Source organism: Myotis brandtii, unplaced genomic scaffold, assembly GCF_000412655.1.
Source record: "Myotis brandtii unplaced genomic scaffold, ASM41265v1 scaffold898, whole genome shotgun sequence".
NCBI classification, from domain to species: Eukaryota; Metazoa; Chordata; class Mammalia; order Chiroptera; family Vespertilionidae; genus Myotis; species Myotis brandtii.
The window spans coordinates 1,886,078-1,902,317 of NW_005371683.1; the positions used below are offsets into that span (position 1 = coordinate 1,886,078).

At 55.5% G+C, this 16,240-nt stretch overlaps 1 protein-coding gene across 1 annotated transcript in view; it reads right to left on the bottom strand.

Annotated features, from left to right (window-relative positions):
• TMCC2 (transmembrane and coiled-coil domain family 2) overlaps positions 1-5,828 on the bottom strand; it is a 12,800-nt gene extending 6,972 nt beyond the window's left edge. Inside the window, 1 exon segment of the mRNA XM_014532559.1 lies at positions 5,578-5,828. Coding sequence (XP_014388045.1) covers positions 5,578-5,604 — 27 coding nt within the window. The 5' untranslated portion in view covers positions 5,605-5,828.
• Between the last annotated feature and the right edge of the window lie 10,412 nt (positions 5,829-16,240).

Below are 16,240 nucleotides of genomic sequence, written 5' to 3' on the forward strand. Positions count from 1 at the left end.
GTCTGCCATGCCCGGGTCCTGCTGGTCATCTCCAGTCACAGAACATCCCCTTCGCCCTCGTCACCATGGAGGAAGGGAGCACGCAGGAGTAAGGGGGGGCTCTCCACGCCCTGGCCTCCCCAGGCACCCCCTACAGCAGCAGTGTCCTTTAAGGACTGGAGGGAGAGGGGGTGGCTGAGTGAATAAGAGCCAAGGAGGTGGCAGAAGACAGGTAGAGGGACAAGGAGGGAGGGTGCTTCAACTAAGGAAGGAAAATGAGAGCACAGAAGGAGAAAGCTGTTAAGAGGGATGGAACAAGCAGAGTATGAGGAAAGGAGAAAGATTTGAAAAAAAAAAAAAAAAAAAGCAAAAGCAATGAGACAGGCGATAGGACCCATGCTGGGAACAGAAAGGGCACTAAACTTTCGGTCAGACACCAGTTTAGAATCCCGGCTTTCACTCAGCAGCTGTGCACCCTTGGATATGTCATTAACTTTTCTGAGACTCAGTTTTCACATCTAGAAAAGGGGTGTAATTCTACCTACACCACAGGGTTATCAGGAAGATGAAACAAGTCACTCTGAGTAAGTCAAGAGTGGCAGTACAACCTCAGGGCATACAGAAGGCGCTCAAAAACAAGTAAGAATAAATTAAGCAACATTTCACACCGACTGGAATGACTGTAATTTTTAAAAAAGAAAATAACAATTGTTGGCAAGGATGTGGAGAAATTAGAACCCTCACAGCTTGCTGGTGGGAATGTAAAATGGTGCAGCCACTGTGGAAAACAATTTAGTGGTTCCTCAAAAAGTTAAACATGGAATTACCAAATGAAATGACCCAGCAATTCCGCTCCTAGGTATATACCCAAAACAATTGAAAATGGGTATTCAAATAAATACTTGTGCATATTGTTCATCGCAGTACTATTCACAATAGCCAGAGGGTGGACACAACTCAAATGCCCATCAAATAGTAAATGGCAAACAAAATTGGTCAATCTATACAATGGAATATTATGTTATTTGGCCATAAAAGGAATGAAGTACTGACACATGCTACAACACTGCAAACCTTGAGAACATTACACTAAGTGAAAAAAACTAGATACAAAGGGTCACTATTAAATGATCCCATTTATATGAAACATCCAGAACAGTTAAATCCATAGAGACAGAAGACAGCTTAGTGGTGGCCAGGGCTGGGAGGGAGAAATGGGGAGTGGCTGCTTGATGGATACAGGCTTCCTTTGGGAGTGAGGACAATGTTCTAGAACTAGAGGTGAAGGTTGCACACCTGGGTGTGGAAGGCCAGGGTCCTCCCACCTGCTAGCCTGGGCTGCAGGTCCAACCAATGTCCTATTGTGGAGGGTATGTGGGACCTTCATCTTATAGCCCCATTTGCAGTAGAGCAGAGATTGTTTCTAACTCACTGCCAACCCCCTTCCTGGGGCTGGGTGAGTAAAAAGAAGAACAATACTGGTCACTCAACTCCCGGTCACTAGCGGGTGGAACTCCAGGGTTCCCCAGCCCAGAGCACAAAGTGCGTCGGCTACAGAGGCATCACTGCTCCTCTCTCAACACTGTCAGGGGCTGACCTGGCCCAGGGCCCCTCCCCCCTCTCTCCGGCCTGAGAGGGGCTGGACACTCCACAGGTACCTGACCCCAGCATTGACCCCTGTGCATAGGCTGGGCAAGTTCTAAGAAGAGGAGATTGTGGAGGGAGGCCATGCCTCTTCCATGAGCCCCTTCTATGCCAGGCCATTAGGGAGGCCATGCCATGCTCCCTGTGCAGGGTGCCCACCAGCCAGGGCCTGCGTCAAAGCCCTTACTCTGCACAGAGACTGAGCTCCAGGAAGTGCGGATGAACGTCCTGGAAGAGCCAGAACTGGGACGCTGTACTTTTTATTTTTTTTAAATATATTTTATTGATTTTTTACAGAGAGGAAGGGAGAGACATAGAGAGTTAGAAACATCGATGGGAGAGAAACATCGATCAGCCGCCTCCTGCACATCTCCTACTGGGGATGTGCCCACAACCCAGGTACATGCCCTTGACCGGAATCGAACCTGGGACCTTTCAGTCGGCAGGCCGACGCTCTATCCACTGAGCCAAACCGGTTTTGGCAGGGACGGGACGCTGTCTTTAGTGTCCAGGACCCTACTTGCCCTTTTCCTCTCCCTGCCCCTGTGAGACCCTGGAAGCAGCCCTGCACATGGCTCACAGAGCCTGGACTCCCCTCCCTGCCCCCGCCCCCAGCCACTCTAAGCAAAACCAGATTAGGCACTGGGCCAGATTATAGGAGCTCCTCAGCCCTGGCTCCCCGGCCTCCTCCCTCCTCCCAGGCCTGAGCTCATGTCCTCGTGTTAACCCGGCCCAGGCACGGGACAGCGGCCCTTCCTCCGCACACAAGCCCAGCAGCCTGGACCCGAGGCAGGGAGCACACAGGAGACATTGTGGACCAGAAAGGATCCCGGCTCACGTGGAGCCCTGTGTGGGAGGGAAAGGGTCCTAACTATGGTGTGTGCTCCACACCTGAGCTCCCAGTTCCCAAGAGACTGCAGAGGGGCCTAGACCAGTGATGGCGAACCTATGACACGCGTGTCAGAGGTGACACGCGAACTCATTTTTTTGGTTGATTTTTCTTTGTTAAATGGCATTTAAATATATAAAATAAATATCAAAAATATAAATCTTTGTTTTACTATGGTTGCAAATATCAAAAAATTTCTATATGTGACACGGCACCAGAGTTCAGTTAGGGTTTTTCAAAATGCTGACACGCCGAGCTCAAAAGGTTCGCCATCACTGGCCTAGACTGACCCCCACCCCCAGGGACAGGCAGTGCCTTCCTAGATTTACAAAGAGCTCCTGGAGGGTCCCCAGAGCCGCTGACACAGAGATGGGCCTCCAGTCCTGCTCAGGGGTGGAAAGCCAGCACTAAGGTAGGTTGCTCTTACACACGAAAAGAGCTCTCGGGTTCCTGTGCTTCCCTTTAAGAGGACACGGCAGCCTGTCATTCGGGAAGAGTTGGCCCTAAGGTTCCCTCCCAGGGTCGGGAAAAGGGGGTCGGAACTGCCTGGCCAAGTGGGTCAAGGTCCTCTCAGGACACGGCTCAGAGCAGGGCCTGGGCTTCCAGTGGCTAAAGGCCCAGCAGGCGAGTGAGTCAGGAGCTGTCAGTCCCAGGCGACTCAGCAAGATGCCTCCATCTGCTCCCTTCTGGCCCCGTGACTGATTGGAGCACCCCTCCCAGGATGGAGAACCCCCAGATTCCCTTTTCCTATGAGTTCCCAGAGGGCGAGGGAGGGAGGTACGCCAGGCCAGGCGGAGAGGAAAATCCATGGCCGGCTGATCCTTCAGCGCGAAGAGGCAGCTGGGAGGGAAGGAACCGACACCTCCCATTCCAACCTGGCACTCCAGCCATGGTAGGCAGGATCATTACCCCAGCTCTTGGTCCTGGCATCAGGGGCTGCCCCCCTTTCACCAAATCAGCGGGCACAGCTGCTGGGCTGCTGGCTCTCTCTCTTCCTGAGACATGCGGCATCACAGCTGACCCAGGCACCTCCAGGTGGAGACAGGAATGGGGGAGAAAGAGGGCGCACACCAGCCTGCCCAGTGGTCCCACCGGTGCCTGAGAGCCTAAGCTTTTCTCCAGAGGGCTGGGAGGCAAATGCTTAGATAACGGGGTACACAGGGGGCAGCAGGTATGTACACTTGGCCTGTTCACCAGGGTAAAGTGGGGTGAAAAACTGCAGCAACATCCCCACCTCCACACGGGGGCCTCGAGGGGCAGGGCAGATGCGCAAGGCTCCTGGCTCTCCCAGCCTCTGTGGTTTACAAGCAACCTCACGCTGCTACAAGGATTCCGAGGTGCAGGGTACACACAGACGAAGCACGCTCATCCTTTCATGCTGCACCCAGGATCTCAAGGCAGTACCACCGGCTGAGGCTTTGATCAGCCTCCTCCTGCAGCCAGTGACACTCCCCCCACCCTGCCCCTAGGGGACACCCCTCATTAGCCCTCAGCTGCCAGGCCTTTTCCCTGGGTCCCCCCCTGGGTTCTGGTCAAAACCACACTCTCCACTCCGTGGCCTCCTTCCCTACCCTGCTGACAACAATGCCCTTTTGTCCACACAGAAGTCCCATAGTCCCCTCTCTCCTCACTCCCACAGACCCGATGAGGCCCTGAGCTGCCCTCCCACCTGGGGGCCTCCTCTGAGTTCTCCCAAAGCTCCCAGCGCCCAACATGTTGCTCCCTCTAGACTCTCCCACTGGCCCCCTGGGTCAGTGCTCATGGACCGTCACACTCCCCTCTGCCGGTCACTGTGTCTCCACGGACATAAACAACCACAACCAGGAACGCCCTTCTACGTAACTTCACGTCAGCTCCTCCAGCCCCGGGTGGAGGGACACGTGGCTACTGGTTTCTGGAAGCATCAGTGCCGGGGTTCACTCGCCTCCTGCACAAGGTCCCCTCACAGGCCCTCCCAGCACTGGGCAGCCTGAGCCTGGAGGCCCAGTGCTCGCCCCTCCTCCCTTCTCCCTCCACAAAGAGTTCTCTATAAGGGAGAGGAGGGGAGCCGCACCCTGAGCCCAGAGCACAGCCCGCCTGACAAACTGCCCAAGTGGCTTTCTCCATCACCCTGCCCCACCCATCAGCTACTCTCCTCCCACCCACCAGGGGCCTCACCTGTGTGGGTACCATTTCCCGAAGCTGTGCTGGTGCCGGGGGGCCGGGGGCTCTAGGGCCCCAGCTTTCTGCAGGCCGTGCCGGACCCCCGAGGTCACAGTCCCTGGGCAGCACTGGGCTTGCCAAGGGAAGCCGGGGCCTGCGAGCAGGGGTGCCGGCGCTCCCAGGCTCTGCAGCCGCCATCTCACCTGAGGCCCAGCCCAAGGATTAGTGGCGGATTGCTCTGGGAGATTTCCCCCTCCCCGGGGGCTCTCGCACTGCTCCTTCCCATCTGGAAGGAGACAAAAGCGTTCACCAGGCCGGTGGACCAAGCTCTGATGAGCTGTTGCCCACCCACCCTGCCTGTCCCCAAGTCCAGCTGTTGCCATGTGAGTTCAGTGTGCACGGAAGACCCGGATGTGACAGGAAGCAACTCTAACGCGTGCACCTCATCATTCCCTGCCATCGTGCATGCCTGGACATACCTCCACCATCACAGCCCCTCTCACAAACAGAGGTACAGTCCACCCTTCTTCAGCCTCCCAACGGGAGTGGGTCTCCTAGCCAGGCTTCCAGGATCGAAAGCTCTCCAAAGCCAACAGGGCTAGAGCCCAAAGGGGCTCCTTGCTGGATCCCTGCGCAGCCAGCTTAGTCAAGTCCTCTGCCTCTCCCTGCTGCCCTGCCCCCTGGCTTAAGGCCCCACCCTCTCAATGCACCCTCCCTCCTCCAATACCCAGACTGCAGCCAGCTCACCGGGGAATTCCTCTGCCCCGAGGTTCTCTCCTAGAAATCCACTCTGTGCTCTGGACACCCCTGCAGCTACTGCTCCGCTAGCTTCTGCTTTCCACCCCCCGCCCCACCCCTACCCTCACCCCCAGCAGCACCGCCCAGGCAAAAACATCTAAGATAAAGCTTAACGGTAAACTCACAGCAGCCTCTTCCTCCTTGACCTTCATCTTGACAGTACCGGCAGGAAATCCTGGGAATGGCCAGCAGAGGGGGCCAGAGGTTCACAGTTGAGGAGAGCAAGCTGTGAGGAGGGTAGTGGGGAGGCCACAGAGTTCTGGGGTCTGCTGCGTCTCTCTAAGGGCAGCTTCCCATGGCAGAGTCACCAGTCAGAGAAGACATGGATTCTGCACCCACTTGAGCCTGGTGAGGGACTCAAACCTTAAATACTGAGGGTCAACATGGATCGTGCTGATGGGGTGGTTCCAAGTTCAAGAAGGTGCGAGGAGATAAGAAGGGCCCCGTGTTATCTCTGGGGCCCAGGGCCAGGTCCTGCAGCCAAAACACCAGGGGCAGGAGTCCCCACCCTGGGCTTATGAAAACCTTACAAATATTTGCGGTGGCCGATGACTTGGGGTTCGTGAGGACAGGAGCCCAACAAAAACAAAAACACAGATTCTCATTTCTGGGGCCAGCTCTGACCTGAGGTCAGGGGTCAGGGACCACTTCGGCAGCCCCCCGTCTATAAAGGATGAGCTCTCTCAATTTTCACTTGACGCCTTGGCACTGAGCACTTGTCCTCTTGCATAATGTCTATGTATAAACAGGCCTGCTGTCCCTAGGAAGGCAGGGGTCAGATGGCAAATACGCCAGGCCCTGCGCTGCGCCCAGCGTGAGACCGACCCTCCCTCAGTATTTATGTCTGTAAAGTGACTGTGTCATCTTACTGGGCTGCCACGGAAGACGGTCATCTACTGCAGCAGCAATGGAGATGGCCTGGTCCTCACACTCAAGACAACCCTCCCGGCCCCTCCTCTCTACGCTCCCCCAGGCCAGGATTCCTAACCTCTCCTCCAGGAGCCCCGAGGTGGAGGGGCTGAATGAGCTGAGCCCTGGGGCTCCCCAGGCTGCCAAGGATCATGAAGGCTCAGAAGCACCCGGAAGAGCTTTCTACCAGGCCACACGGCACCACCAAGATGACCCTAAGGAGAGTCACCCCAACACGGCCGCTGGCATCCCCTAATGAGAGGATTCAGCTCCCCTCCAGACACACCTACCCATCAGCACACTAACAAACGCAGGAAAGGGCCGGTGGAGCTCAGGGGTGAAGCAACAGTCTGCTAAGAGGAAAGCAGCAAACAGGAAGCAGCGGTGCCTGCTGGGCAAGCCCGCAGGAGCGATCCCCGATCCTCTAGTCAGTTTCTGTCTGCATGTGAGGACTGTTCTCAAATCTGCCTCCTGCTCTGGGTGAGGAAGCAGGCGCCCAAGGCCTCAGGATGGACGGTGAGGGCCTGGGTCTCAGGTCCAGACCTGCTAAGGGACCCTGTTTCGAGTCACCAGAGGCTCTGATACTCAGCGTCCACAACAGCAGTGGGAGGGCCCGAGAGGAGTGGGGGGCTGGGGAGGTCCTGGCTGAGAGTGGGCGTACAGCAGGAAGGCACGGCGGTCCCTGGTGCTGGCTGAGACTCAGTGGCACACGGAGGGTGTGGAGCCGGAGGCTGCTGTCAGTCCTCGCCCTGCCGCTCAGGCTGTGTGGCCTGGGACTCACTTCACAACTGCATGAGGCAGCAGCACCTACAAAGCGGCTGCCTGGAGGAAGAGGCCTTAGGGAACGAGACCAGGGCATCCACGGGATGAGGGGGATGAGCTGAGCCCTGGAGACTTCTTCTGAAGCCCAGCCTTGGTTTTCTAGCTGCTCCCAGGCTGCAGTGAAGGTAAAATGGGAGCATGACACGTCATAGGTTTTACTGAATAGATGACTGGTCACCACCTGTGTATGTACACACACACACACACACACACACACACACACACACACACACACACGCCACAGACAGTATAGAAGGCCCCTGGAAGACTTTGCCTGGGACAGAAAAAGCCAGGAAAGTGGCTGCTGTAAGGAGCACAGCTGAGAGTGGCCGAAGGACACAGGAAGAGCTACAGTGGGTGCTAAAGCCACAGGCTCTGAAAGCACAGGCGCCACAGAGCTCGGTAAGTGCCATTACACGTCCTTCCTGGTAAGTCCTGGCCGTCCGCTGGCTGCCCTGCCACCTGCTCCGGGGCCTGGCAGAGACGCAGGCCCCACCTCGCCAAGTCACTGGGGATGCGCAGGCCCAGGCAGCTGAGCGGTGCCAGGTGGCAGGCCTCACTCTCGCCACTTTTGCAAGTTAGCCTGAGTCCGGGGGCGACAGGTGGGCTCCTGGCACCCTGGAAGGGGACCCTGGACGGAAGCCAGGTCCTGCTCGCAGGCTCTCCGCTCTGCATGCCCAGCGGGTCCCAGCCCTCTCCCACTGGGCTCCCTTCCTTTCGTTTTCTCTTCCCGACCCTTAATTTTCATGCCACGCCCCTTCTTTCTTTAACACTCTAAGTATTAATTTTTTCTTGTCTCTCCCTTTGCCCTTGTGATCATTCTTCAGTCCCCTCCTTTTTTAAATCTTCCTACTCACTTTTTTGTCTTGGGAGAAAAAAAAGAAAGCGTGAACCACACATTCTGAAAGATGGGGAACCTGAGAAGTCATAGTCTGTAGGAGCAAAGTCTAACACTGAAAAACAGCTAAATTTAGTAGCTCGGAATACAAGGTGAGGCCTTAAAAAAACATCTCAGGCTCCAGACGAGCTGTGACATCTCTGTTAGGACTGCTCCGTGAAGGGCTCCGGTCTCTAAGGCTCACCTCTTGGACTTCAGGGCTTGGGAAATGGTCAGTATTCAGAGGTCTCTCACCTAACACTCACTTTTAGCCGCAGCCAGAAAGTGCATTTTCTCGGGAACCCCAGTTAGCGAGGAGCCTGGCCTCCCTCTGGGGAAATGCGGGAGGAGGAGGTTCACATTCTTCAGGACAAACCAGAAGGACCGGGGCGGGGTGTTTCCCAGGCACACGTGGGCAGGCCTGGCCGAAGGGGCTGAAGAAGCAGGCAGCAAGGCCACCGCCCAGAAAGTCATGGGGCGACATCACATGCACACGCCACGCCACCTTTCAGGGGCTTCCAGGGAGGGAGGAGGCCATCTCTGCCACCCACTGGTCCTTTGCCCGTCTGATGCCAGAGACACTCCTGTTTCCGGAGTCCTCCTGGGGCACCGTGATGAGCCAGATGCTGGGCAGTGGAGAGAACCACGCACCTAGGTCGCTTTTTAAAAATCAAAACTGGTGCCAGGCAGGTAAAGAGAGGGACGATGCCAAGCGTTTCCTGGCCACTCTATTCTCCTGTGGGAGGGGACCCTGACAGGTCTAAGAGAACGTGATTCCCGAGAAAAGCACTATCTGGGGGCAATTTTTAGGAAACAAAGCACCCTCCACTCCACCCTATTTGCCAAGAATAATTTCCAAGGGCTCCTTTCCACCAAAAGCGGAGGGAGGGTTGAAACACAGAACTCTCAGGCCTCCTGCTGCCTCAAGGGCTCAGAGCTTCCCGGGAGCCGCCGTGAGTGACCAAAGGAGTAACGAATGCGAAGGCACTCTGCACCTGCAGCGTGCTGTGCTGTCCGGGGAGGCGCAGAGGGACGTGCCCAGCATGCCCCAGGGGCTGGCCCACGATGGCGCTGAGCCCCCGAGGAGTCCTGCGACCCAGCTAGTATTTGGGTGTGGAGCTGCCTCTGCAGCCAGGGAAGAAACCTTATATCAGGAAGTTAATGTTACAGGGCTCTGGTCTTTCCAGGGCAGGCTTCGCCTTTCCAGCCACCCCGAGGAGGCCTCCTGGGCGCGGTATCACTTTGGATCCGAGCTCGCTGTTGTGAGCATGTTGAATTATTCACTAGCTATGGATACTGGCCTCGCTCTGGGGTCCCGGGGGTGGGGTATCTGGAGAGATGGAAAAGGATGCAGTGAGAATCCTCCAAATCCAGACTTGGGTGAAGGTCGAAAAGGACAAAGGAGTCAGGGGCATCCGATCAGCCTCTGCAGGAGGTGGGAAGTGGGCCGGGGGGCACCAAGAACAGTCAGACAAGCTGCTTGCAACACCCCAACGCCTGTTGCTGGAGAGAGGAGAGAAGGCTACTGTTCTTAGAAACTTCACTCATTGCCTCCAGTCCCCCTACTGCAAAGCCGGGGAGCCCCTGGGAGCCCAGAAGGAAGGCAATAGGCGGTGTGCACTCCTCTCTGCTCCTATGTCAGTGCCCTCTGCCCCAGAGGGTATAAATAGAGAAAGCCCAAACTGTACCTATGAAAAGAAAGAAGAGGCAGAGGTGGGGATCAGGTTCGTGATACTGTATTTCCATTGCCTCATCTGGCACCAGAGGGGGCGAGGGTCATGTTTCACATCTCAGGGATGTGCTGGATCAGGGAGGAATGTGCCTATGTCTGGGAGACCTGTGCCAGCTCCCATGCCCCACGCCCACATCACCAGCGCCGGCTCCTCGCTGTCTGGAACCAGATGACAGGGCTCCTCTTGCTGCAGACGGTTATCGCGCTGGCATGGGGGCTGACACCAGACCCTGCAGCGCAACTTCCCTTGGCAGTGCTGGGGCATGCGTGTCAGAGGGTGCTGAGGCCCAGGCGGAGGCCGACGACCCTGAGGGAGCAGGCTGGGGGCCTGACTGGTGTCGCCCACCTGTGTCTGGGCCGGCATCATCTCAGCCCTCAGGGGCTGAGCCTGAGCTTAGAGACAAGCAGGTGGCGAGCACATGACATCAGGTCTCGGCGAGGTAATGTGATGTTACCTAACTGCACCCGGGGACTCTGTGCTCTCAGAAGCCAGAGCTAATCTGGGAGCACTGGGAACTTTCTATCTAGAAAGAAAGTCATGGATGTCAGTGGGGAAAGGATGAATAAAGCCTAATTCCAGGGCCGGGTGCCTGCGGGGACACTGCCTGAGCCCACGATCGGTTCTAAAAGTCGAGAGGAAGCTGCTGCTCATGCCCTCTGGGGCCAGAGCTTTAGGTAAGGGGCAGAGTGCTCATGTTTGGCCCCTCTCCTGACTGGGCAAGACCCTAAAAGGAAAGGGGATTCCCCTGAAACTGGAATTCAAATCAGACCAAAGAGAGAACTTTCTTAAAAATGAAAGTGCAACTGACATACAATATGATATTAGTTTCAGGTGCATAACAGCGATGCAGCATTTATATGCCTTACAGAGTGACCCCCACAATAACATTTATGTAACTTACAAAGGGACCCCCGCAATAAGTGTGACCCTCGGACACCATGCAAAGTTATGACGACACTATTGATTACTCCCTGTGCTGCGCACGACTTGGCTTGCCAGATACCGTAAGACAGACTGCTGTGGTGGGGCCTGGAGGCCCCTGGGAAATACGGGCTTTTAATCACTGGGATTGGAAGCAAGAGTTTGTGGCAAATCACAGAGCTGCCTGCCTTGGCCGCGGAGGCTCTTCTGAGGCCACGGGGCTGGCTGCCTCTGGCCCTGCTCCGCCTGAGGAGCCTCTCCAGGCAGGAGGTGGGGGGAGAGAGAAGGGAAACAGGATGAAATCTGGAGGAGGGAAGAGAGACGGCAGCTGTCCTCCCCAGCAACTGGCACAGACTCGAGCAGGTACACGAGTGACTGTGACCCGAAGCAGCGCCACAGGCTCCAAAGCGCATGCATCTGCGCGGACAGGCCGAGGGACCCCTCCGGCCTCCCGTGTAACTTGCCTACAAGTTCAGACCCATCAGCAGGCCGCACAGATGAATGGCCTGGCCCCCCCCAGCGGCTGAGGGGACATGTTTGGAAACCTCTCTCAGCAGAGCCGACCCCACCCACCTTGAACCAGCAGGCTCCCAGACATAAATAAACCAGAGCCCTTGTGTCTGCCAAGCTCTGTCTTCTTGGCAAGAGCCTCGGGCGAAGGGCGGCCCCTCACCCCCATCCCCCGGAGCACAGAGGGGTGCTTATTTACGCCAGGGCGGAGGGGAAGTCCTGCTGCTGCTGAATCTGGTGGAGGAGTGTCCAGAGCCTGCCCTGCTTTAGCTGATGAGCCACTGGTTTCCCCAGCTGGGCCTGGAGATAACACCTCCACAGGCGCAGGGAACTGTCCAGTCATGACATCATCTCCTCCTCCTCACTCCTCAGCACCTGGTCCTCTCCCCACCCTGCCTGCCCTCGAAGCCAAGGTGGGGGGGCGGGGGGCAGCAGGCTGGCCTGTCAGTAAAAGCCCTCCTGCCACTGGGCCCTCCTTGCTGGTCTCTGAAGGCTGCCCAGACACCCTCTGTGAGCTCCCAGCTCCCCACCCGCCATGCTGCTCACTGTGCTCAGAGGGGACCGAGCACACTGCACAGAGGGGAAAGGGCGAGCAGGGCAAGGTCACGGGCTACTGGGCAGAGCTGGCTGTAACCCACACTCCTGTGCTAGCCTCTCCACAGAGCCTCCCCAGGGACACCATGCACAGCCCAGAGGGGCGGGAGGAATGTGGTGACAGCTGGGGAGAGGTTTTTGTGGTTTTTTTAAAATTTGTTTTAATCCTCACCTGAGGATATTTTTTCCATTGCTTTTCAGAGAGAGAGGGAGGGAGGGAGGGAGGAAGGGAGGAAGGGAGGGAAGAGAGAGAAACATCAATGTGAGAGAGACACATTGACTGGTTGCAGGAGGGAGGGAGGAAAAGAGGGAAGGAGAAAGAGAAACATCGATGTGAGAGACACATCAATCAGCTGCCTCTTGCACACACCCCGACTGGGGACAGGGAGCAAACCTGCAACCCAGGTGCGTGCCCTTAACTGGGACTTGAACCCAGGACCCTTTGGTGCACAGGCCGATGCTCTACCCACTTAGCCACACCGGGGAGAGGTTGTAAACAAGGCTGAAAGGGAAGCAATGAACAGTCCAGACAGGGAAGGAACAGGAGAAAAGGGCCACGGGCCGCTGACCCCTGCCAATCCGCTCCCAGGTAATGAAGACAGGAGGAGAGTTACTCAATTTTCCTGAGTACACATTTTCTAGAAACTGCTGCTCAGCAAAGAAAACATTAAAACAGAGGGTAGGAACTCATCCGCTGAGGCAGCCCATATCCACTGTCGCTGCACCTATGACCAGTGGCTCCTGCTGCAGCCGCGGGGATTCCCAGGAGCAGGCCACACACCGATGGGGACCCAGAAGTCGTGTCACCTGCCTTCTCTGTTCGCCTGCCAATGCCCCAGTGTGCCAGGGGATGCTGACAATGTTTCTCCACTTTATAGATATAAGACAGAGTAGTTACCTTGCTCGGTGTCACACAAATAATAGAAAGCAGAATGGTGGGGCTGAGATGACAACTTTGTTGTTGTTTTAAAGGGACTTATTTAAGGCACAACCTCAAAGACAGCTAACTGGGTTTGAAGAGAACAAATGACAGCCAGACCATATCACCAAGGCAGAACTGCGGCTGGGACTGGGGGCCCCATCCTGTCCCTCTGCGGAGCCCCAGCTCTCCTCGGGGCTCCAGGGCCCCTACTTTCTTAGGTTGGGGTGGGATGAGCCTCTCCAGGGCAGCCCAGGAACTTCGGCTGCCTCCAGGGTGTTTTGATAACTCAACCCCCGAGAGGACTCTGGACAGGGCTCTGGTCCGAAAGCCAGCTGGTGCATTCTAAACAATGGCAAGGGGTGTTGTAGTGAGGGAGGCTTATGAATTAAAAATAGATGCTAGTAATCACCAGGGAGCTTGCAGAGAGCATGTGGGGCTGTGTTTACTCGAGAGAGAAGAATACCTCCTATTCATGCCAGAGACCAGGGGGGAACCACCACAGCTTCCCACACCAACCAATGGCCTCTGGGTCTGGGGAAGTCAGCTGACAGAGCAGGGCCCCCTCCCTGACCTGGAAGGACCCCCCCAGGGCCACACCAGTCCCTGGAGGGACAGCTCCAGGTTAGGCAGCTGTGTAACCGAGGGAAATGTCAACAAGGAGATCAAGCCACCCTCCCTGGGCCGAGGCAAACCTGCTCACGGGAGATCTTGCATAAAAACATCGGATCTAGTCTCCTCCCTGCCATGAACTAGCTGGGTACCCTCAGACAAGCAGCCCCTTGATTCCTCCCTCTAAGCCTCAGTCTATCCAGCGGTAAAACGCAGATCATAAAGCCTGCTTCACAGGGATGTTAGTAAGATTAACCAGGCAGTGCACGTGACAAAGCTTTGGGGAGCTGAAAGCTTTCAATAAGGATAGAAAACAATCACAGGAACAACCATTTCCCCCAACACCACCCTGACCCCAGTCAGCTCACCCAAGAGTCTCTGGGCCTGGCCTCGGCCGGCAACAAGAAGAGAACCCTGCCTGCCCTCTGGGTATCTCCAGGGCACTGTGAAGGCCAAATACGAGCCACATGGAAAACCCTGGGGAGAAGCCCCCGCCCCCATGCTCCCAGTCAGCAAACATCTACAACCCTCCCAGCTTCCCCCGGGGCCCACCGCCCACCCGCTCCATCTGCCCCAGGAGCAGAGACTACCGGTCCATGTTCTCTCTTGTTAAAGTACAGTCGCTGTAGCACCAGAGACCTTCACTTAACAGGGCTGTTCTAATTTGATTTTTAAAATGTATTCGCTGACTCAGCAGTGAGACGTGGGCCTGGCTGCCTCACATGCAGGGCTGACGGTTGTGCTGGGCCCCTCGGAGCCCCTTGGAGATACATCCAGATCTCACTCTTGGAACAGACTTCTTCACAGTTGAAACTTTGCTTGCGAATGGTCCAGCGCCACCGTTTTAAACACTGTCTACACACTGACAACTCCCCGGTGTATGCCTCCAGCCTGGACCTCTCCCCGAGACTCCAGATTTATTTGTCTGATTGCTTAGCATTTCCTCATGGGCGTTTAATAACCATCTCACATGTAGCATGTCTAAAACCTCCTCCGTTTCTACCCCCACAGCCCTTGCCAAATATCTGTTCCATTGGCTGCTTTCCCCCAACTCAGTTCAGGGCAATTTCTTCTTTCCAGCTGCCAGGCCAAAACCACGCAAGCCATCTTTGCCTGCTCCCTGTCGTGCCCCACATCTGTCGGAAATGGATGTAGCTTGATCTCTGAAGCAAATCCAGAACCCACCACTTCTTACCCCCACCCGGCTGCAAGGCATCACCTCCCCTCTAGAGGCTTCCAGCACTTTCTAGCTGGCTCCAGGCTCATGCCCTGGTTCACAGCACGTTCTCCACCCAGCAGCCAGAGTGATCTTCTTGAAAGGTGTCTCTCATTTGTATAAAAACCTTCTAATGACTTCCCATCTCACTTGAGAAAAAAAAAAAGTCAAAAGCCTTTTTCCTGGCCTACTGGGCCCTATGTGATCTGTAATCCTCCCTGACCATCTTTCAAAAACCACGCAAAAAAATAAAATGAAATAAAAATAGAAACCACTCAAAATAAAATTGCCCCAACCCCACATCACTGGCCTTTCTCCTCCCCAGACTACACGTGCTGCCACCCCATCCACCAGCTCCCTCAGTGGCCTGGAACTGGTTTCTTGCTGGTTACCAGTGGCCCCCACAGCCCCACCTTGATATTACTACCCATCTACATTCCCAAACCCAGATCTGACCTGCACCCCGGCCACACTCACTCTGTGGACTACTTCCTCCTCCTCCAAATGCCTTTCTCCTCTGGCTTTGGCCTCCTCTCTCCTACATACTGTATGGCTGCTCTGTCCCTATATGTCAGATCCGCCCTTGGTCTCCTTCTCACTCAACACATGCCCTCCCGGAGTCTCATCTACACCGACTTCAAGCTCAGTGCTGACTTCCGGGGCGCTAGACCCAGCCCAGACCTCACCCCATGAACCCAGCTGCCATGGTGCTCTGTAGTTAAACAGCAAAATTGAATTTACCACTTTCCTCCCAAACATGCTCCTTCCGCCCGTGTTTCCTAACTAGGGAAAGGCCCGTCCCTAAACCCTGGAGCCAGCCTCTCCACCTTCCCTTCTTCGTCTTCCATATCCATGTCTCCACTTGCACTATTGGTTCTAATGCCAAGTGTCTTCTGACTATGTTTCCTCTCCATGTCTCACTGGCCTCAGTCTACCTGTCAGTCCCCCAAAGTGCTGGACTCTCCAACCACAATGAGCCCCTAGGACAGTGGTTCTCAACCTTCTGGCCCTTTAAATACAGTTCCTCATGTTGTGACCCAACCATAAAATTATTTTCGTGGCTACTTCATAACTGTGATGTTGCTACTGTTATGAATCGTAATGTAAATATCTGATATGCAGGATGGTCTTAGGCGACCCCTGTGAAAGAGTCGTTCGACCGCCAAAGGGGTTGCGACCCACAGGTTGAGAACCGCTGCCCTAGGAGCCTCTGGCCCCAGCTTTTGTACACACTGCACCTTCCCTCTCTGGTCCCCTCCACCCAGTTCTTTGCTGCCTAAATTATATTTCTTCTTCAAGACTTAGCTTGATGGCTTCCTCCACAAGGTCTGTGCCAACTCCTCCTTCCCCTCCAGCCTCCCTGTCCTGAAGCTCCCACGGCCTCTATCACAGCCTCATCACCCCATCGGTCCACTCGCCCCGCTGTCTCCCCGCTACTCAGTGAGCTCCCTGAGGACACGCCTCTGGCTTGTTCACTCTTATAGCACAGAACAAGCTACGATAAATACCTGTTACATGAACAAGTTCGGGAAGTACCAAACTAGACTGGCTCCTTGCTGAACGGCACTTCATGGATCCCGCCCCTATCTTCTTTGGTTGGTAATAATAATAAAAACGCTACTGTACCAGGCTCCATTCCAAGTATGTTACACATATGAAGCCATTTACTCCTACA